At 40.7% G+C, this 21,747-nt stretch overlaps 1 protein-coding gene across 1 annotated transcript in view; it reads left to right on the top strand.

Annotated features, from left to right (window-relative positions):
- The window catches only part of tex264a (testis expressed 264, ER-phagy receptor a), a 156,992-nt gene that overhangs the window by 28,455 nt on the left and 106,790 nt on the right, over nucleotides 1-21,747 (top strand). The window contains exon 2 of the mRNA XM_084063448.1: nucleotides 5,968-6,189. Within this exon, the coding sequence (XP_083919574.1) occupies nucleotides 5,968-6,189 (222 nt within the window). The remainder of the gene's footprint in view (nucleotides 1-5,967; nucleotides 6,190-21,747) is intronic.

The following is a 21,747-nucleotide window of genomic DNA, read 5'->3' as shown; positions in this document are numbered from 1 at the left end:
CCGGGAAACGCATCTGTGTCATTTTAGATTTAACCATTATAACCATTATTTTATACTTTGGGCTATTCAAAAATAGCAGATATACAAGCTCATAGCGTGGCACCGAGTGCCGAGATATGAGCTTGTATATCTGCTATTTTTGCTGTTTTTACCATTCAAAAATAGCAGATATTCAAGCTCATAGCGTGGCACTGAGTGCCGCGGTTGTAGATCTGCTTTTTTTGTATTATCTTGAACATGTGTGAAAATCTTATATTTTTTTGTGGTTTAGCGAAAATGTTTAACTCAAATCTTTGCTTCCCCATCTCAAAATATTTTGAGATGGGGGCCCGCGGCCAAATACATTTAATCTTGGGAGGTCCTTGACATGAAAAGGTTTGAGCACCACTGATATTATAGCAACATAGGTTTTTCAGAAAACTGTTTTGATTGAATTGATTGAATATTAGGCAGAATGTAAAAAACAGCACTGGTACAGTCAAACACAAAGATACGTCCAAAAAAAAGATAGGGATGTTAACAATTAATCGATTTTCGATTAACTACCGTTAAGAAATTATCCGATTAAATCAAACAATTAACAATTTTTTAAAAAATGTTCAGAACCCAAGATATGATGATTTGAAGATTTTCTGCTCCATTCACTTCTTGTTTAACTTACTGAAAAAGGCTGTATCTCGGCTTCTAAGCTGTTTTTTTTTTAATCTGAAATTAAGATTCTCAGATAAAAAAAAAAAAAACGCTTATCAGTTAACCGGTTAATCGGTCGATAAGGTTATCAATTATCAATTAATGAATTGATCGATAGTTCTTGGTATTAGGATTTAGAAGACATTTGTAGATGCGTATAGATCCCGGATTTAATGGCTTATTGCCTGCTACTGTCTGTGTGTGTGGGCTGTGAGTGATAGCTGGAGCTGTGAATGATATCATTAGCGTAGCCGTTGGTTTGGCTAACAAGCTGTGGTCTCTGTGCATAAGGGAGAGAGTGAGAGGATAGCAAGATGTGCTAGATGGAGGAGCACGGCCGTGGGAGGACAGTTTGGTCATCCTATCTTCTCTTTTTAAAGGGATATATTACTGTGTCTTATCATAGCCTGCCAGTGTTGACAAGGTCTATATGTATTAAAGGTGTATTGATTGATGGTTTTTGTCACTGTGATGTACTGTAGGAAGGTGGGAAATGCATGTCTTACCTCCTACTGCATACATTTCCATTTTGAGGCATTTTTTATATCTGATGAAATATGACCCAGTACAACACAATTCTGTTAATCAAATAGTAGGGCAAATCTTTTATAAACAAGTGTTCTAAAATAATGAATAATGTCCAAAGTCAGTTTTACTTCAGTAGTTCACCCAAAAAAAAAATCTATCGATTACACATACACACCTCATAAAGCCTTGATTTCATGGATATTTTTTTGTTTTTGTCGCATTCCTAAGACAATAATTTGATGACCAGCGGACCCGGCAGGCAGCGCTTCCGGTAGGAGACACAAAGGAGACTCTTTGTGTCTCCTACCGGAACGGCTGCAGGTCATCAAATTATTGGCTTAGGAATGAGACAAAAACTGAAAAATATCCATGAATTCAAGTCTCCATGGGGTGACTAATCGATAGGAAAAAAAAGTCATTTCGGTGCTGAACTATCCCTTTAAAATGTTGTTTTCTTTCAGTGCTGTATATCCTTATAAAAACATCAATGAAACCCCACTGATTGATGGGCTAAATGAATGCAAACTGTTCCACACACTGTTAGTTGATGCTGTCGTATTGGCTGTAAGCGGCTTATAGTACACACAGTACACACACACACACACACACACACACACACACACACACACACACACACACACACACACACACACACACACACACACACACACACACACACACACACACACACACACACACACACACACACACACACACACACACTGCTATTGTGGCTGTGTGTTTGTTTGCACAGCCTCGTTTCATTGATCTAAGGCAGTGGGACCACAGTATATCTAACCCATTAAGAGCGGGAATTCATCTGTGTCATTTTTTCCATTTCTTTGGCTATTCAAAAATAGCAGATATACAAGCTTGTAGATCTGCTATTTTTTTTAATAAATCATGAAAATGTGTACACATCTTTGAATATACATATTTTTCAAAAGCGAATATTTGTAACTCAAATCTTTGCTTCTGGGGCATTCTACAGTACATGTCTTCTAAATCTCTCTAACGTTTTTTTTTGGAAAAGACCTTATGTTGCTATAATATCAGTGGTGCTTAAAACCTTTTTTCATGTCAAGAACCACACAAAATTATACGCTTTTGGTCACGGACCCCCATCTCAAAATATCTTGTTCCAGGGACCACCCCAGAAGCAAAGATTTGAGTTAAAAAACGTCCGCTTAAAAAAAAAGAAGAAAAAAATCAACGATTTGCACAAATTATCAAGATTAAAAAAATAAATAAATAGCAGATCGAGTGCCGCGCTATCTGCTATTTTTGAATAGCCCAAAGAACTAAAAAAATAAAATGACACAGATGTGTTCCCGGTCTTAAAGGGCTAATGCAGTCCTGTGACAGAATCATTTCCCTGTCACTTGGACATATAATCTGTGTTCCCTTGGCTGGTTGTTTAGTGGTTGTCTTGTCAGGGAACAAGGGGGGGGGGTCAGTCAGTCAGGTGACAGTACAGATAGATAATCAGCTCACGTTGGAACAGTAATGTCAGTCATTATTACATTCCATTTGAACCCCAGACATTGTGGTGATGTACTGTGGGGAGGGGAGCGGATTGTGTGATCAAACAGATTTATGTCAGACACACACACATGGGTTCCGACGGCAAGCCTACCAGCCAGCCAGAGACACTGAATTATGACACGCAATATTAACCCATTAAGACCGGGCAGGAACGCATCTGTGTCATTTTATAGATTTCTTTGGGCTATTCAAAAATAGCAGATATACAAGCTCATAGCACGGCACCGAGTGCCGCGCTATTAGCTTGTAGGTCTGCAAAAAATAAACAAATTGAATTATTTTTGCAAATCTTTGAATATATATATATATATATATATTGTTTTTTTTAAGCGAACATTATTAACTCAAATCTTTGCTTCTGTGGGGGTCCCTGGAACAACATATTTTGAGATGAGGGGTCTGCCACCAAATACGTGTCATTTTGGGGGGGTCCTTGACATGACATTGTTTTGAGAATCACTGATATTATAGCAACATAAGTTTCTTTTTTAAAACTGTTAGGATTTAGAAAACATTTGTAGAATCACCCCAGAAGCAAAGATTTGAGTTACAAAATGTTCGCTGTAAAAAAAATATTATATATTCAAAGATTTGCCCAAATTTTCCACGATTTTCCAAAAGGATAGCAGATCTACAAGCTCATAGCACGGCACTCGTAGCACCACTGATATGGCAACATACCGTCAGGATTTAGAAAACATTTTTAGATATGTATTTGGCCCTGGAACCCCATCTCAAAATGTTTTGTTCCAGGGACCCCTCCATGAAGAAAAGATTTGAGTTACAAATGTTCGCTTTAAAAACTATATATTATTCAAAGATTTGTATATCTGCTATTTTTGAATAGCCCCAAAGAAATCATTATTAAAATGACACAGAGATGCGTTCCCGTTCTTAATGGCTTAAACAAGTGTGTAAGTGGGGAACAGGCTGTGGAGGAGCCCTGTGTGTGTGTGTGTGTGTGTGTGAGTGACAAAGTGAGACAGAGAAGAAGACGGGGAAGGTAGTGGAGAAGATGTGATAATTATGAGATGTGTGGACAGAGGGAGGGAGGGAGGGTGCTGCCAGGGAACAGGATGGAGAGAGAGTGTTGCTGGATCCCATCTGTGCCATTTTTCACACTGCCAGCACCCGGCAGATGCAGACGCCTGCCGCCGGACGCAAAACCCCAAAAAACAGCAGCAGGTTTTAACCCATTAAAGGCCGGGAATGTCATCTGTGTCTTTTTTATTTTATTTCTTTGGCTATTCAAAAATAGCAGATCTACAAGCTCATAGCGCGGCACCAAGTGCAGCGCTACGAGCTTGTAGATCTGCTATTTTTTGAAAAAGTTGTGAAAAATGTGTGCAAATCTTTGAACATATATATATTGTGGGGCGTCGCTAGGCAACAGCCTGCCAGGTAAGCACCTCAGCAGGGAGAGTCAGTGGGACAGAGGCGGTGCACGGCCAGCCAGGCCCCGCCCCCAGCTGGGCTGCGTCATCGACGGGCGTTACCTGCCCGTCTACCTGTGGAATCAGCCTGAAGTGAGCGCAGCCGTGGCACCCAGCTGGGGAGCGCACAAACAATGTAAAAGCACCGTCTCTGCCTCAGTATGGACTGACTCTCCACGCTGGCCAGACAGGTGCACAGGCGGCAACCTAGGACCTGGTGTAAATTGCGCAGAGCGCCTGTGGACAAAGGATCCCCCGCAGAGAGCGGGCGGAGGATTACGCACAGACTAGTATTGCTCACTGAACCCACGTTTGGGTAGTGTTATGATTTGAGTGTTGGATTTATGATTTGAAACGTATAACTAGACGGCACCGGGTTGGAAACCCGTGAGCGTGCCGTATTCATTAATAAAAAGCCCAGCGAGGCCTTCGCACATACTGTCTCCGAGTGTTGGTTTGGTTCAGTCTTCACAATATATATTTATATATAACATTTTTAACTCAAATCTTTGGGGGGATTCTACAAATGTCTTCTAAATCCTAACAGTATTTATTTGCTATAATATCAGTGGTTCTCAAACTTTTTCATGCCACCAAGGACCCCCAAAATGATATGTTTTTGGCCGCGGACCCCCATCTGAAAATATTTTGTTCCAGGGACCCCCAAAAGCAAAGATTTGAGTTAAATGTATATATATCTGTTCAAAGATTTGCACACATTTTCACAACTTTTCTTATCCCAAAAATAGCAGCTCATAGCGTGGCACTCGGTGCCGCACTATGAGCTTGTATATCTGCTATTTTTGAATAGCCAAAGCAATCTAGAAGTGACACAGTTGCGTTCCCCCCGGTCTGAATGGGTTAACAGCAGCTCATTGCCACCCATCCATCTATCTCTGTGAGATCTGGTCTGCTGGCTCCATGGCCCATGCCAAGCAGCAGTCAGCACGCACGCACCATGCACTGACTGTTACAGCCTGCAGACTGACAGATCACCATCTGATGTCTGCTGTCTCTCCAGTGTCTGTCTGACTGACTGTTTGTTATTTAAACACCTGCACAAGCTAAATTATTCATGGCATGAAATGGTACTGTATTCAATGTATGGTTGGTTGGTCTCTTGAGTATTTTGGTAAACAAAATTATAAAACTTTCAGAGAGCACATCCTGTGTGTTTTAGAGATTTAATCACAGACTTCAGGAAGTTTCAATTAAAGAGTCAGTAATTAATTTCCTACCACAAGTAAGACGAACGCGGGAAGCGAACGCAGCTCGAAACTGTCCTCTTTTCAACTTGCCATCCGGCCTGAAATATGCACAAATGACATGGAATTCTTAGATATCCCAATAGATGAACTCGTGTAGATGCTTTTCGATGTGTTATCCTATATACCTTTCGGCCATTGAAAAAATATTTTCAAAATATTTTTATACATTAGATCTACGAGCTCTACAATCTCTCTACAAATGCAACGCATTGCTTGTAGATCTGCTATTTTAAAAACATTTTTATACATTTGAAAACGTGAAATGGGACATTCTGCAATAATGAGTACTTTTACTTTCGGTACTTTAAGTACGTTTTGCTACCAATACTTTTGTACTTTTAGTACTTTTGAATTCCGGACTTTTACTTGTAACAGAGAATTTATTTATTGCTTTTACTGAAGTAAAACATTTGAGTACTTTTTCCACCACTGCCTAGTAGCATTAGGGAACAAGACTCTTGATAACATGTCATAATTCTCTCTCCTCTGTCCTCTCTCCCCAGAAAGCGTCAGAGAAGTGTCGCTACGCGGTGGGCAGTGTGCTGAGCGAGGGCGAGGAGAAGCCGGACGAGGATCTCCTGAAGCTGTACGAGCAGTATGGCTTCAAGGTGTTCTCCCTGCCCGAGGTGTCCCACGCCGTCACCACGTGCTTCCCCTACACCACGCCCGTGTCCCATGTGCTGGCCTCCTTCAGAGTCTACCCCGAGCTCCAGGCCTACATACAGGTACAGGAAGCTGATTAGATTTATTTGCCAGGCCCAGAGGGTCGGCCTACATGAGGCTTTGTCGGTCCGTCCCTCTTTCCCTCTTTTCTGTCCCTCTTTCCCTCTTTTCTGTCCCTCTTTCCCTCTTTTCTGTCCCTCTTTCCCTCTTTTCTGTCCCTCGTTCCCTCTTTTCCTCTGCACACACGTCATGTGAAGTCCGGCCATTCAGATTTCAACCACTAGGGGTCTGGCAGTACCAGGTCTCCTGGTCCTAGTTTTTCTCAGGTCCAGGTTTCGTCAGATATGAATTAGTTAAATCAATAAACAGATGAAACTTCTTATTAAAGGTTTCATGACATTCATTTTCTTTCTTTTTTTTCTTTTTTTTTTTACCTCAATTACACCCCAAAAAAACTGAACTTTGAACATTCAGTGGATTTTCTGTGGTCTGACTGGGGTTTTCTGAATAATTAGGTGCTGGGATTGGCCCCTGGACTTTGACGTCATGGTCCATTAATCCCGCCCCCTAATGCTGCTCGAAAATGTACCTTCATCGAGGTATCATCAAGTGCGATATATGTGCAATAATGTAGCTGAAAGTCATTATATTGCCTTTTGTTAGGCTAGATATTTGTTTAAATATCTATCTGTCTTTTTTTTTTTTTTTTGCAAAAATGTACCTGAAGCAAAAAGACATTCAAACTATACACTGCATTTTTTTGTACTTATCGTGAAACATATCGTTATCGAGGTATTCAACAACGTTATCGAATATCGCCTGCTTTCCTAATATCGTGCAGGCTTACTTATAGGACTCTGGGCATCGGACCCAAACATCTTGCATCGGTCGACCTGTCACCACTTCAGACGTCCCCTCAGCATTCTGTTACTGTGTGTGTGAGCCTGCATGCATCATAGCAAAATGAATTCTCCTCATTTGATTTGCCTGCCTGTGTGTGCCTCCACAGAAACCAAGATTAATGTTTGCTCCGTTACCTCAGCCTTTCCTGCAATAAAGGAACCTTGTAAAATACAATTGCTAGGGTTTGATTGTGGGCACAATACAATACAGTGGCATTGCACTTCGTCTCCAGTGGTGACGGGTTGTTTTGGTGTGTTGGGAAATATCTGGATGAGGAATGTTGTCTTCATACTTGTATTAAAAAAAAGGCTTTGTTTAACCCATTGAGACCTGGAACTGTGTCATTTTTAGATTTGAGTTAAAAAGCATTATTTTACACTTTTGGCTATTCAAAAATAGCAGATCTACAAGCTCATAGCGCGGCACCGAGTGCCGCGCTACGAGCTTGTAGATCTGCTATTTTTGAAAAATTGTGAAAATGTTTGCAAATCTTTGAATATATATATATTTTTAAAGCGAACATTTTTAACTCAAATCTTTGCTTCTGGGGGGTCCCTGTAACAAAATATTTTGATGGGGGTCCGCAGCATAAATACATATAATTTTGGGGGTCCTTGACATGAAAAAGATTGAGCACCACTGATATAGAAACATACGTTTTTCAGAAAACTGTTGAGATTTAGGAGACATGTAGAATCGGCTTCAGGTCTCAATGGGCTAGAGCGCTGCATCTGAAAGAAACAGAAGAGAAGAAGCAGAACTAGAAATGTATTAAGATAAGACATTTTATCTTCCACTGGTCGTCATTTTAAATCAATTTTTTTTTTTCCAATGACAAATATCAAATATATTTTAGAAATCAGAGTCAGTGCTTGCTCTTAGCTAGGTAACTATACTTACAGTATTGTTCCTTACTTCCATACGACCGTTTTCTCTTCACGAGCACCACCAGCAGTCCCAAGTGTTCATAATATCATATGAGAAAATACATTTTCATTTTGGGTGTATAGGACCTGGGATTTGCTGCTACGTTCCTGCTCTTTTATTGCCTTTGGAACGGGCAATCGTTCCATATTCACACAACTCCCTCCTCCTTCTTCTTCTCTGCTCTCCCCTGGTCAAATAAGCCGTCACTCCGGTGTTGTTTAATTCATCACATGAACAGACAGGCTCTTTAAAAGCGATTAAGAATAGATGAAGTGTTGGGAAATTAAGGTGCGTCTGGGTTCCTGTAGACCATATGCCGTGGCTGCATGTCCCCAGGACAGGCCTCAGAAAGCTATTGACATTTACTGATGACATTTACAGACATGGATCCATTTAGAGGCGAGCCTCTGCATGAATAATGGTGTGTGTGTGTGTGTGTGTGTGTGTGTGTGTGTGTGTGTGTGTGTGTGTGTGTGTGTGTGTGTGTGTGTGTGTGTGTGTGTGTGTGTGTGTGTGTGTGTGTGTGTGTGTGTGTGTGTGTGTGTGTGTGTGTGTGTGTGTGTGTGTGTGTGTGTGTGTGTGCGCGTGCGTGCGCGCGCGCGCATTATCCGTAGTTTCCGTGTCTCCATGTTGTAATTGGAAATTATCAATTTCTTAACAAGGACATTACACTCATGTACAGTGTACACCATACCTTATTGTGTGGCCCAACAGATTAAAGCCATTGTATAATTCATTACAAGTGTGAAGTCCTTCAGTGCAGGATTAACGGAAGCCTTTTATGTGCTGAAAATAGCAGATCGACAAGCTCACAACGCGACGCAGCGCGTCGCGTTGTGAGCTTGACGATCAGCTATTTTCAGCGAAAGCTTTCCCCACAATAACAGAAAACAGAACATACACTAGTATTGAGCCCTGAGGGACTCCAGTAATAAAGTAAAGCAATACTTGTGACAGGCCTATAGGGAAGGACAGTATAGGGACAGACGCCACCAACGGCAGCATCACTCCATTGGCTGTGGCTGTGCCAGCATAACAAAAGCCAGGCGAGGCTTTTTAGCCAGTCTAAAGATAGCCCTTGTGTCCTAGCCTATTGGCAAAGCCGTTTCCGGAAAGCACCAGTTGGTTGTTGCATTGTTGACTTTTTAATCCTGGCCTTGTTCCACAGTTTCATACGGCCTATTATTACTCGGCTCACATTGCTGATGAAACTAATTTCCCCATTATTGAGACTTTAGTGTTGGTGCAATGGTCAAGGAACTAATTAATTACAGAGAGGTCTCAGATATGAGATTGCAAAGCTTCCTTCCTAGACAAACAATAAAAGAGAGTATCATTACATTTCTGAATGATATTGTTTCTTATTGTCAGGGATGATCAAAATAGGGACTACTGGACTCTAGTCCAGGGGTCTTCAACAGGGGGTCCGGGACCCCTAGGGGGTCCTCAGAGGTACTACAGGGGGTCCGCCAAATCTTTGTGTGATATATTTTTTTTTACATTAACCACTTGAACCCTATAGCATCCCTTTTCTGAGGAGAGATTTTGCCAAAAATAGCAGATCTACAAGCTCACAACGCCTCGCGCTGCGAGGCGTTGTGAGCTTGTAGATCGGCTATTTTTGGCAAAGAGTTATAGGTGTAGAGGGAAAAAAGAGCAGCAAAAGTTTATCTGAAACACAATTTTATACAATATAGAGTAGGGGGTCCCTGCTTCATCTCTCTCTCAGCTAGGGGGTCCTTCGCCTGAAAACGTTGAAGACCCCTGCTCTAGTTCCTATTTGGTGATCAGAAAAAATATCTTATGTGTGTACTGTACATGTATGTTCTACTACTGTACAGCCTAGAAATGCTATATTATTGATGAAACACTATACAGTAGTTCTTCAATATTGAACTACACACATGTAGTATTTACTAGTACTGTAAGTAAGTAAGTAGCCTTGGGAACCAATGGTTCCCGAACCATGTGGCCCTATATCTCCTGTCTCTGTAGCGTGTGGCTGCTTGATGTACAAGTATAGTCCCCCTGGACATGACATGATTTACCCCCAATCCAGCACGTGATGCTGAGTACCAAGCAGGGAGGCATTGGGTCTTTGGTATGACCCGGCCGGGGGATTGAACCTCGATCTCCCAATCTCAGGGCGGACACTCTAACCGCAAGGCCACTGAGCTGGTGTATATACTAGGTACGATTATGGTTAAAATGATAATCATGATGATTTTTGCGTAATATTTAAATCACGATGGATAATCATGATTATTGGTAACAATGGTTATCTTCACCAGGCCAGAATGATGTTCTCGCCCCTGTCCGTGTGTCTGTCTGTCTGTTCTGTGTACAACTAATCTCGGGCACTGCTGCACTGATTGGCGTGAAACGTTGCGTGAAACTAGGACACGTTGATTTTCATTTAGCATTTTCTTCAAAACACACACACGGCTACTTCTCTTTTTTTGTCCAAAACTCATACAAATTGGTACACGTTCTCTCTGGAGTGTGATCAAGATGTATCAGTCAGATGGCTATAATAATTGGCATATAATAATTGCCGTCCAAAATGTGCAGGAGGGACCAGTTTTGGCAAAGAAAAATGACACAAATCGTGTCGGATCTCCCCCAAATTACAACACAGAGCCAAAAGCAGTAGGGGTGCCACAAATGCTGCAGAAATTAGATTATCTTCACTAAATTAGGCACAAATGCTCTTTTGCGTCATGTAAGTATCACCGTCAAACAGGGTTTTCATACTTAGATTAATAGAATTATATGGGAAGAGGAGTGCACTTTTCTAGTTTGAAATATATGTTTGTGTTTTTGTTTTTAAATTATTCTCTTAATTTTCTTTGTTGCTCACTGTGTTTTTTCAGTGCCATATATTTGGCCACATGATAGTAATGGCCTGTATGATTTTATTGTGCCTCTCTGAGCCTGATAGATGAGGAGATGAGGTGTACAGTGTTCTGGTTGTATTAAACTTTGTGTAATGGTGAGGAGACAATGCCAAGGTACAACAGGTTACCAAATAAGGTGTTTGAATTAAAGGTAGGGTAAGTGATTTTCTTCGGTTAAAATAAGTGTTAAATAGCTCTATTTTCTGATAGTACTCATTGCTATAGAGTGTTTGTTCAGTAAAAGGAGTCTCCTTGTCTCTCCAGCTCTTTATAAAACAGAAAATACATTTTCGTTTCAGTTTCAGTTTCATTTCTGATTTTATCCAATCAGGATAGAGAACTCAATCAGGATATAGATTAAACAAGTGAAGACACTAAGAAATGAGCAGGCAGAATTGGAAATGGAACACTATAAAAATTAAGCTTAAAAATGGGTACTTTCTCCTGATTGGCTGAGATTTTGACACCTACCGGAAAATGTATTTTCTGTTTATTAAAGAGCTGGAGAGACATGGAGACTCCTGTTACTGAACAAACACTCTATAGCAATGATTACTATCAGAATATAGTTAGTATAGTAGTATAGTAGTATAGTAACCCTAACCCTTTAACCTTTTAACAAAATACTTTTTGTTTTAACCCAAAAATATCACTTACCCTACCTTTAACACATTGTGTGCCAAAAACGCTCCGGACCGAAAAGCTATGCGTTAAGTGCCATTTCCTGGTATTGCCAAAAATGTCAAGCCCCATGCTGTTGCATAAGAAATAACGGGCAGACCATGTATTTCATTGAATACTGTCATATCTAGTCACATGTCAGCAGCCTGAAAGCTTCTTTTTCAGCCGCTTCTGTGCCTATGAGGCAATAATAACACAACTAGGAGGCATTCGACTTGAATGCTGTGACAGGTCATTAAACCATTAAGACCGGGAACGCATCTGTGTGTCATTTTAAGATTTATTTGGCTATTCGAAAAATAGCAGATCTACAAGCTCATAGCGCGGCACCGAAAACTCAAATCTTTGCTTCTGGGGGGTTCTACAAATGTCTTCTAAATCCTAACGGTTTAAAAAAAAACTATGTTGCTATAATATCAGTGGTTCTCAAACTTTTTTTATGTCAAGGACCCCCAAAATGATATACCCCCATCTCAAAATATGTTGTTCCAGAGACCCCCAGATGCAAAGATTTGAGTAAAAAATGTTTTAAAATACATATATATATTTGCACAAATTTTCATGATTAAAAAGAAATTAGCAGATCTACAAGCTCATGTGTGCTATGAGCTTGTAGATCTGCAATTTTCGAATAGCCAAAGTATAAAATAACGATTTAAGTGGTTACACAGATGCGTTCCCGGTCTTAATTGGTTAAGGAGCCCACTTCCATGGATGTGCTAATACTACAGCAACACCCAGTAAAGAGTGATGGAGTGGCTAGTTGTCTATGCATAGCAGCTATAGCGCGGCTAATGAATAATGGAGGCTAGTTTAGAGAGGGCTGCTGGTTCAGAGGCTGGCGTGGGGATGCACAAGGACTGGGTCTGTGTGTGCGTGTATATGATTAATTGATTAAGCTTGTAGTGTAAGGGGTTAGCAGTGTAAAGGGGGTCTTCTGTCGAGCAGGGGTCTTCCATGTTTTTTCCAGGTCAAGGACCCCTTAGCTGAGAGAGAGAGAGAGATGATGCAGGAACCTTTTCATAGATTTCATAGATAGCTTCATAGACTTGTTTGACAGCACTATCATCAGTATTTTGTGTATATGTGTATTTTCTGACATTTAACCACTTAAACCCACAATAGTTAGTCAATTTGACCTTTGGCTCTGTACCTGATCTGCTCTTTTTTCCCCTCTATACCAAATCTTGAGCTGACAATGCGACGCATTGTCAGCTTGTGAATCGGCCATTTTTGTCGAACTGTCCACTAGAATAGGGATATCGGGATTTAAGTGCTTAATGTGAAACAAACAAACAAACAAACACAAATCTATCACACAAATATTTGGTGGCCCCCCTGGAGTAACTTTGAGGACCCCCTAGGGGTCCCTGACCCCCTGTTGAAGACTCCTGCTGTAGATGGATGCAACCTCTTCCATTTATTTCACAATATTTGGTGTAACAAATCACTTGCAGTGAAGGTGAGCTGGCTAGGTGACACTCAAACCTGCCAGTCTAATCACTGGGTGCCCAGGCAGCAGTGTTGATTTTGACAGCTAATTTTATATACAGGGTCCCCACGGTCATGAAATTCCTGGAAATATTTTGAAATAAAATAAAAAAAAATCCAGTACTGGAAAAGGTTTGAAATTGATCAAACATCATCAAAGGTCCTGGAATTTATCAAGGGTCCTGGAAAAATATTTGGCTATGCATTGTTTTTGGCTATTGATTTTGTTAAAACAAAACATTTTCATAAACATGAATAATATTACACGAAATATGTAACATAAGTAGTTTTTCGCCGAACGGGCTGTGTGACGGCAGCCTAATGTATGTCTCAAACTTTATTTTTGCTACACTGCCTATCTTTGGGCATTGTACATAGGAGTAAGAGACACATTATTGCGCCGAATGATTGTTATATAGGCCTGGAAATTGGGCTAAATATTCTGGAAAAGTTTTGGAAAAGTTTTGGAAATTCATTTCTAAAAATGTGTGGGGACCCTGTATATAGTTTTAGTCATAGTCTTTTGAATAAATTTCCATTTAGTTTTAGTCATATTTTAGTAATCTGAAATGTTTTAGATGTTGTCTAGTTTTAGGTGAGTAAATATCATAAGATTATAGTCGACTAAATCTACAGTTGATTTAGTCGACTAAAATATATGTTGGCGGGTGCCTTGATGGCGTCGTAATGGCTGATTTAACACGTGGTTGCATGCTGAAAATAGCCGTTGTGGGCTTGTAGATCGGCTATTTTCAGAGCGTAACACCCGAGCGCAACCAAACATAAAGCGACTTGTCTTTTAGTTCTACTGGATCTCTTCTCCACTAGTCCCTCACTAACGTTTTAGTCTAGTTTTTATTTGTTGAAGAAATTGTCAGTATATTTAGTCTTAGTTTTAGTCATCGTACCTTAGTTTTTATTTAGTTTTCATCAGTGAAAAAAAGGTAGTCGACAAACATTATAGTTTTAGTCGACGAAATCAACACTGCCAGGCAGTGAGTGACACAGATAAGCTCACTGTCTGGACCCCGTGTCCAGCCGTCAGTGTGTAACGATGCACACACTGACTGTACTTCACTGTACTTCATCATTCATCTATCTACATCAATGTGTCATCGCCGAGCGCAAATCGGAAGTTGCATTGGCAACGCTGAGCCATAAAGAACCTCCAAATAAAACGCGGGACATGAACATGCCAAACTAAACTACCTGTAAGTTTATCTTTAAAGCTGTAATAGCTCTCTTAGGTTCCTGTTAAAGTGTGTTTAAAGAGATAAGGTAAAGTACATAAGCCTGGGGAGATGAGGCTATTAGACCAGAGCAGAAAGTGGACGAAGTGCGAGAAAGGGTGGTTCTGCACTTAACCCATTCAGACCGGGAACGCATCTGTGTGTCATTTTTAGATTTCTTTGGCTATTCAAAAATAGCAGATATACAAGCTCATAGCGCGGCACCGAGTGCCGCGCTATGAGCTTGTATATCTGCTTTTTTCTTTTTTTTTTAAACAAAATTTATTTAAAGAGTAGGCATGACATTGTATTCAAATTTTGCAAAAACTATATCTGCTATTTTTGGAAAAAAAAGTTGTGAAAATGTGTGCAAATCTTCGAATATATATATATATACATTTTAACTCAAATCTTTGCTTCTTGGGGTCCCTGGAACACAATATTTTGAGATTTTTTTTTTGTTCAACTGTTAGGATTTAGAAGACATTTGTGGAATCCCCCAGAAGCAAAGATTTGAGTTACAAATGTTTGCTTTAAAAATATATGTATATTCAAAGATATGCACACAATTTCACGATTTTTCAAAAATAGCAGATATACAAGCTCGTTGCGCGGCACTCGGTGCCGCGCTACGAGCTTGTATATCTGCTATTTTTGAATAGCCCAAAGAAATCTTTAAAATGACACAGATGCGTTCCCGGTCTTCGTGGGTTAACCTGTTCTCTACTGCTGCAGCAGGAGATTGAATGGCTGAGGCCATGAACTCTCCGTAAAAACAATTGGGCTCGGTGGACAAAAAGACGGGGAAATGAAGGAATGAATGAATGAAGAACATTCACACTATTGTTAACATGTCTTTTCAAGCCCTGTAAAGGAGGAGAAACGGGCAGCCATTTTGGGGGTTATTTTGGGGGCTGACTCATACAATTCTCTCAATAGCCTCTGTGGGCAGAAACAGGATGAGAAAGTCTATTGCTCATGCATCAGTCCATTTAGTAATACATTTTTCTAAATCTAGCTTAAAGGATAATATCATTCATTCCTCTTCCCTTCATAGTCATAACTTCCTTTGTTGCTCTGTGCTGTTGACTGGTTCCTTCTAGTATTGGGCTGAGCCTATACTACTTAAGTTGGGTCCCATTGCAATTAAAATGTATATTTTCGTAAACATAAACCACAGGGGGAAAAAAAGTTTTTCTTTTTTGTTTGTTAATTTTTTTATACTATGTAGCCTAAAGCTGAAATGCGGTTATGACGATTCACATACCCAAGCCGAAATGAAAAAACGCACAGAATGAATGTTTATCAGAATAGTAGGCTACATTAATTTAGGCTCCCTTGCGTCTTAATAAGCGCAGCCTGACCCTACCAAGCAAGGCTACTGGCTGCTAGTAGGTTAGTCTATGTTTTATAAAGGAAGAATAACATTGTTTTTTGGGTATAAATCTAGTGCTGTCTCTCGAGCGTTGCGAGAACGCTCCTACAGCCACAAACATCCCCAGTACTAAGTCACAGTCACATAGAGTAGCATATAGCATAACATATGGCACCATTCTAATGGATTCATTTCTAGAGGTGAGGAAACATCTCTGTGAAGTATCTCTCCATTTGGTTTCCTCTGAAGTAACGCAGTTATGTGCGTGTTCACAAAGTGCAACTTTTTCATCATCATCCATCTTTGTGCAATGATCCGGAACAGAGCTACAATATTGTGACAACTGTCAACTTAGGCTATAATCTAGTACTGAAAGTTTACAATCATGTATCATCACCCAGATCCATACTGTAGCTTACGACTAAAAACAGACATACAAGCTATCAATACAGCGCTTATAGATCTGTTCTTTAGGGCACATAAACAATGAGTTGTGACGGAGTATACCAAAGTATATACAGTACCATATATATAGATAAGTATATACCAAGTAACCAAATACGCCTGTAGCCTGTAACATAAACACAAACATGTAACTTGCTTGTAGCTTACGATAAAGCAGTGAACATTAATGTTGCGTTTAAACACTGTTTAAAAAACGTACTCTCACGGGTGAACCGATCATCTTATCAAAAAATTTACCCATTAATACGTGGAACTGTGTCATTTTTTGATTTGAGCTCAAAAGCATTATTTTACACTTTGGCTATTCAAAAATAGCAGATCTACAAGCTCATAGCGCGGCACCGAGTGCCGCGCTACGAGCTTGTAGATCTGCTATTTTTGAAAAATCGTGAAAATGTGTGCAAATCTTCTGAATATATATATTTTTAAAGCGAACATTTTTAACTCAAATCTTTGCTTCTGGGGGTCCCTGGAACAAAATATTTTGATGGGGGTCCGCGGCCAAATGCATATAATTTTGGGGGTCCTTGACATGAAAAAGATTGAGCACCACTCATATAGAAACATAGGTTTTTCAGAAAACTGTTGAGATTTAGGAGACATGTAGAATCGGCTTCAGGTCTCAATGGGTTAAGCAAATGCCAAGTTAACTAAAGTTAGATAGTTAGATGCTGAGCTAAACATGTTTGTTTCATTTCAAAGTTTGTATAATTAAACGTTATTAAAGGCACCACACAGCAGCAGCTGTAGTGCTCGCCATGTTTACATTGCAGAGACATGAGGCCAGTTGGCAGCGCGCACCCGGAGATCTATCTATCGTAAAAAGGCGATAGCTCTTGTTTATTTTTATAGATTTATGGCATTCAAGGGCAGAGAGAGAGAGGGGGGGGTGACACACGAGACAAGACGCTGGGAGTCGGTCTCGAACCCGGATCCTCACAACCCACAAGGAGTCCATGGCAAGCAGGCACAGCAATTGGTTGAACCACTAGTCCAGTGGTTCTCAATCTCTTTCATGCCAGGGACCCCTAAATTGATATACATTTGGCCACGGACCCCCATCGGAAAATGTTGTGCCAGGGACCCCCCAGAAGCAAAGATTTGAGTTGAAAATGTTCGCTTTAAAAAATATATATATGTTCAAAGATTTGCACACATTTTCAAGATTTTTCAAAAATAGCAGATCTACAAGCTCATAGCGCGGCACTCGGTGCCGCGCTATGAGCTTGTATATCTGCTATTTTTGAATAGCCAAAGTATAAAAGGTCATAATTATTCTGATGCTATATTTACACATTTTGCTGGGTACCCCCTGGAACCCCCTCAAGTGCCCCTGGGGGTCCCCGGACCCCACTTTGAGAACCAATGCACCACACACCCCCGTATTGCATTTTGAGAGTTATTATTTTGTTGTTGTCTGATTTCAGACTTGGGAGCAAGTTCCAAGTAATATCACGGTCACAATGAATGGATTAATTACACATAATTGTTAATACAGAATAATCATCAGTGTATTTTGATAATGATTTGGGATTTTTTCCTTCATTTTTTATCCCACGATTTTGTAACCCATTTCTTCACCCAGTACTAATTGCCTATGCAATCCTGGGCGCTACTCTCCCTCTGCCAGCCTAGGGAGAGCCCAGAACTGAGCTCATGCCTCCTTCAATGCATGAGGAGCTAGCAAGCCGCTTCAAAGTATTTTGATAATAATGATTGATGATAATAATGATGTAATAGTTATTATATATACATACAATTTGTGAGAATTATCTGGAGGTTTCACAAGTTATTCACTGACTCGTGAGATATTGCAAGTACTACAGGGAGTCTAATCTCTCAACGCAGATTTTCAATTCATTGAAAGATTATCTCTATTTACTGAATGGGTTCCCAGATTGTGGGGAGTCAAATATAAAGTCTCTTGTACATCCTTACTAGTCATTACAGTGCTTAATTACCCTCCAGCCACTTAAGAAAGAACAGAAATATTCACGTGAAGTAGCTATTAGCTTACAAGATAGCTTCCTGTGTAAGATACGCCACACTTTTAAGTGAAAATCGTGTGCTCGAGCTCCGTTTGTGCTCCTAAGTGTCTCTGTCTGAATAATGCAAAGCTGGGAGTCAAGCTGCCAGTCTTTGCTACCACAAGGCTGAGTTTTCGCCAAAGGGGGGGTTACGTTTTTGTGTTAACCCATTAAGACCGGACGGACACGCATACCGTGGCATTTTAGATTTTTATAGCTGTAACCATTGATTATACTTTGGGCTATTCAAAAATAGCAGATCTACAAGCTCGTAGCGCGGCACCGAGTGCCGCGCTACGAGCTTGTAGATCTGCTATTTTTTAAAATGTGTGCAAATCTTTGAATATATTATTCTTAAAGCAAACATTTGTAACTCAAATCTTTGCTTCTGGGGGATTCTACAAATGTCTTCTAAATCCTAACAGTTTTTTGAAAAACGTATGTTCCTACTGTATAATCAGTGGTTCTCAAACTTTTTCATGTCAAGGACCCCCAAAATATATATATTTGGCGGTGGACCCCCATCTCAAAATATTTAGTTCCAGGGACCCCCGTGAAGAAAATATTTGAGTTACTAATGTTCGCTTTAAAAATATATATGATAAGATAAATATATATGATACACGATTTTTCAAAAATAGCAGATATACAAGCTCATAGCACGGCACTCGGTGCCGCGCTATGAGCTTGTATATCTGCTATTTCCCAATATTATATAAATATATAATATATATAAATATTTTTGAATTGCCAAAGACGTATAAAATAATGGTTTAAGTGTTTACACAGATGGGTTCCCGGTTCGAATGGGTTAATCAGTGATAGTTATTGATGCTTTGAAGGTGACCTCTCTCTCTCTCTCTCTCTCTCGTCCAGTCGGGGACTCTTTCAAGAGCCACCCGGTCCACTCCTGAGATATCTGCTCATGGTTTATTCACGGCAGCGCTTTCCTTCCATCCTCTCTCTGATGTTATTATTTGTTGAATTAAACATCGAAAATTTTGTCCTGCTTGTCCACAACTATCTATATTTAATGCAGCGTTCTGATTAGTGGGTAGCCAGTGGAAACGGCACAGATTCCAGGTGTATCCAACCAGAAAACCCAATGTACGGATGCATTTGGCCATCGAATTGGAGCGGTACCACCGCCACCGCGGTCTGTGAATATTGGATGTGTCAACAGTAGATTGGAATTAAACTGTGGCTAAAATGTGATCCTGAGCTATGGGATTGCATTGTTTGTCTTCTGCCTTGTAATTGTGTAGCTTCTATTGTTGTCATTGTTCTGGTGGTAGATGTGATGTGAGGTAGCACGGAAGACAGAATACTTTCTCCCTAGTGTAACTAGAGCTGTCACAATTACAAATTTAAGTTGACGATAAATTGTCACTCAAATAATTGCGATTAACAATGCTGTTTGCCTTTTAGTCTTTGTAATCAAAATTTGCACAGGGCAGATATGACAAATAACTTAATATACAAAGAAAATATTGACACTGAAACATTTTATACATGTAATTCAGAAACAGCAGATCTACAAGCTTACAACGCGTCACAAAGTGACGCGTTGTAAGCTTGTAGATCTGCTGTTTCTGTTTTTTTTTTATATTTGAAAATGTGTGAACATTTTTCAACGTGGAAACGATTATGACGATTATGCAAAAGATAATTGTGATTATCTCAAGTAATTGCGATTAGACGATTATGTAATAATTGTGACAGGCCTAAGTGTGACCATATCCTGTCTGTCCACTTGTTTTTTTTAGCCTGACTCCTACCATACTAGGCTCTGATGCATCCTGCACGAGAAAATCAAGAGTTTTACGAAACTCCAGTTTGTCTATACCTTACAGTCTGTCCTGTCAATCAAACAGGTTGAGCTCCCGTGTGGGGCGGGCGGGGTGGGTTATGAAAAAACCTGACCCGCACATCACGGACATACTGCCGGAAGGCCGCCGGGTCTATTGCCTCTCTTCTCGGTAGCTGTTCACGGTAGGGGCCGTCAGGTAGTGTTGGCTATTGGTAGATTCCACCGGTGAGAAGTGCCTTCTTGTATTCAAGCTACAGTACATAGTCCACAGAAATTGCAAATACATTCACTGCACCTACTACTGTACATTGACGATGGTAGTTACAACGGGGCAGTTTAACGTCATGCCCACACATGCACATGCACATGCACATGCACGATTTCCCAAAGCCATCGGGTCCCTGGCCTGCTGGGACCATTCAGGATTATTTCAGGTCATTGTTTTCTGTTTCTTTTCCTCCAGTTGTCTTTTCCATTGTGATAATGAACAATGCAATATGCTAATGTGCTTTCCTTCCCAATTATTGAGATGGATGCTGGTTGTTTTTTCATAAACGGGCGAGCAAAGGGCAAACCGCATTCAGTGTGTCCTCACATGAATCGTGCCATTGTGTGCTATGGATTAAGCGCAGAAATTAGCCAAACCTCAAGTTCACAATACGTGAGCAATGCTATGTGTTCTGTGAAAAAGAAAGAAAACAAAAACAAACAAAGAAACTAGGGAACATGAATAGAAAATAACTCAACAAATAACCAATAAAGGCTCGGTTCCATTTAGTGTAGCACAGTGGTTCTCAAACTCTTTAATTTCAAGGAAACACCTTGAGAGTGTTTCCTTGAAAGAGAGAGAGAAACACTCTGAGAGTGTACAAATACAAACCAAATGGACCCATTTTGTACACTCTCAGAGTTGCACAATTTAAAAAAAAAAGCCTTCAAGGAACCATGAGGGTCCCTGGACCACACTTTGAGACCCACTTGTGTAGCAGAGTGTTTCCAGTGAGCCAACATGCACAATATCGGCACCCTAGGCTGCCCTAGCGTGTCTCATATCTGGCATAGAGGGGCGGGTTCAAAATCTCTGGAGAAAAATTCTGTGAGATCCAATTGGTTTACCGATCTGTCCGTCAGCCCCCGCCCCGCCCCATGCCCCTCCTCCTCCCCAATGTGTACCATTGAGAGCCCTGACGTCACAACATTTGGAGCAACGCCCACTGCACTCTGGTTGGTTGGGGAAATGAAACACTTCCTATTCCAGTCGCGTCAACAGGCTGGTCCAGGCTGGTCCAGGCTGGTCCAGGCTCTTATTTTTTAGCAAAAATAAAAAATAAAAGCCTGGAGATCGAGGCTATCAGCACCCTGACTCTGTTTGACCAGAATGGAACAGAGCCTTCATTAGTATCATTGGTAACACTCACCTGTGAAGGAAGTATAAGGCCCCGATTTCTTTACAGTATGGCTTGCTGTGCATAGATAGAGCCCATTGGGGGATATAGCTACTGTAGGGTTCAAGTGGTTATTGCCTCCCACGCTCTGAGCTACACACAGACTCCCTTGGCTGCACAGCAGCCTCTGCGTGGGATGATGATTCTCTGCCGCATGCCAGGAACTCACGTCATGTCATGGAAGTGGAGAGAGAAGTCAACGTGAGAGTCAGGAAGTGATGCGTGTGAGTCTGTATGTGGCGTGTGTGTGACCGAGTCTCTGCTCCGGGTGCATACTGTACATTTAGGCCCTGGAACGTGAGTGAAGTGCACAAGTGTCAACTTAACCCGTTAAGACCAGGGAAACGCATCTGTGTGTCATTTTTTGATT

This window comes from Gymnoscopelus microlampas (genome assembly GCF_963454915.1).
Source record: "Gymnoscopelus microlampas genome assembly, chromosome: 7".
NCBI classification, from domain to species: Eukaryota; Metazoa; Chordata; class Actinopteri; order Myctophiformes; family Myctophidae; genus Gymnoscopelus; species Gymnoscopelus microlampas.
The sequence above is the reverse complement of the archived record's forward strand: the minus strand, read 5'-3'. Positions and strand labels throughout refer to the sequence as shown.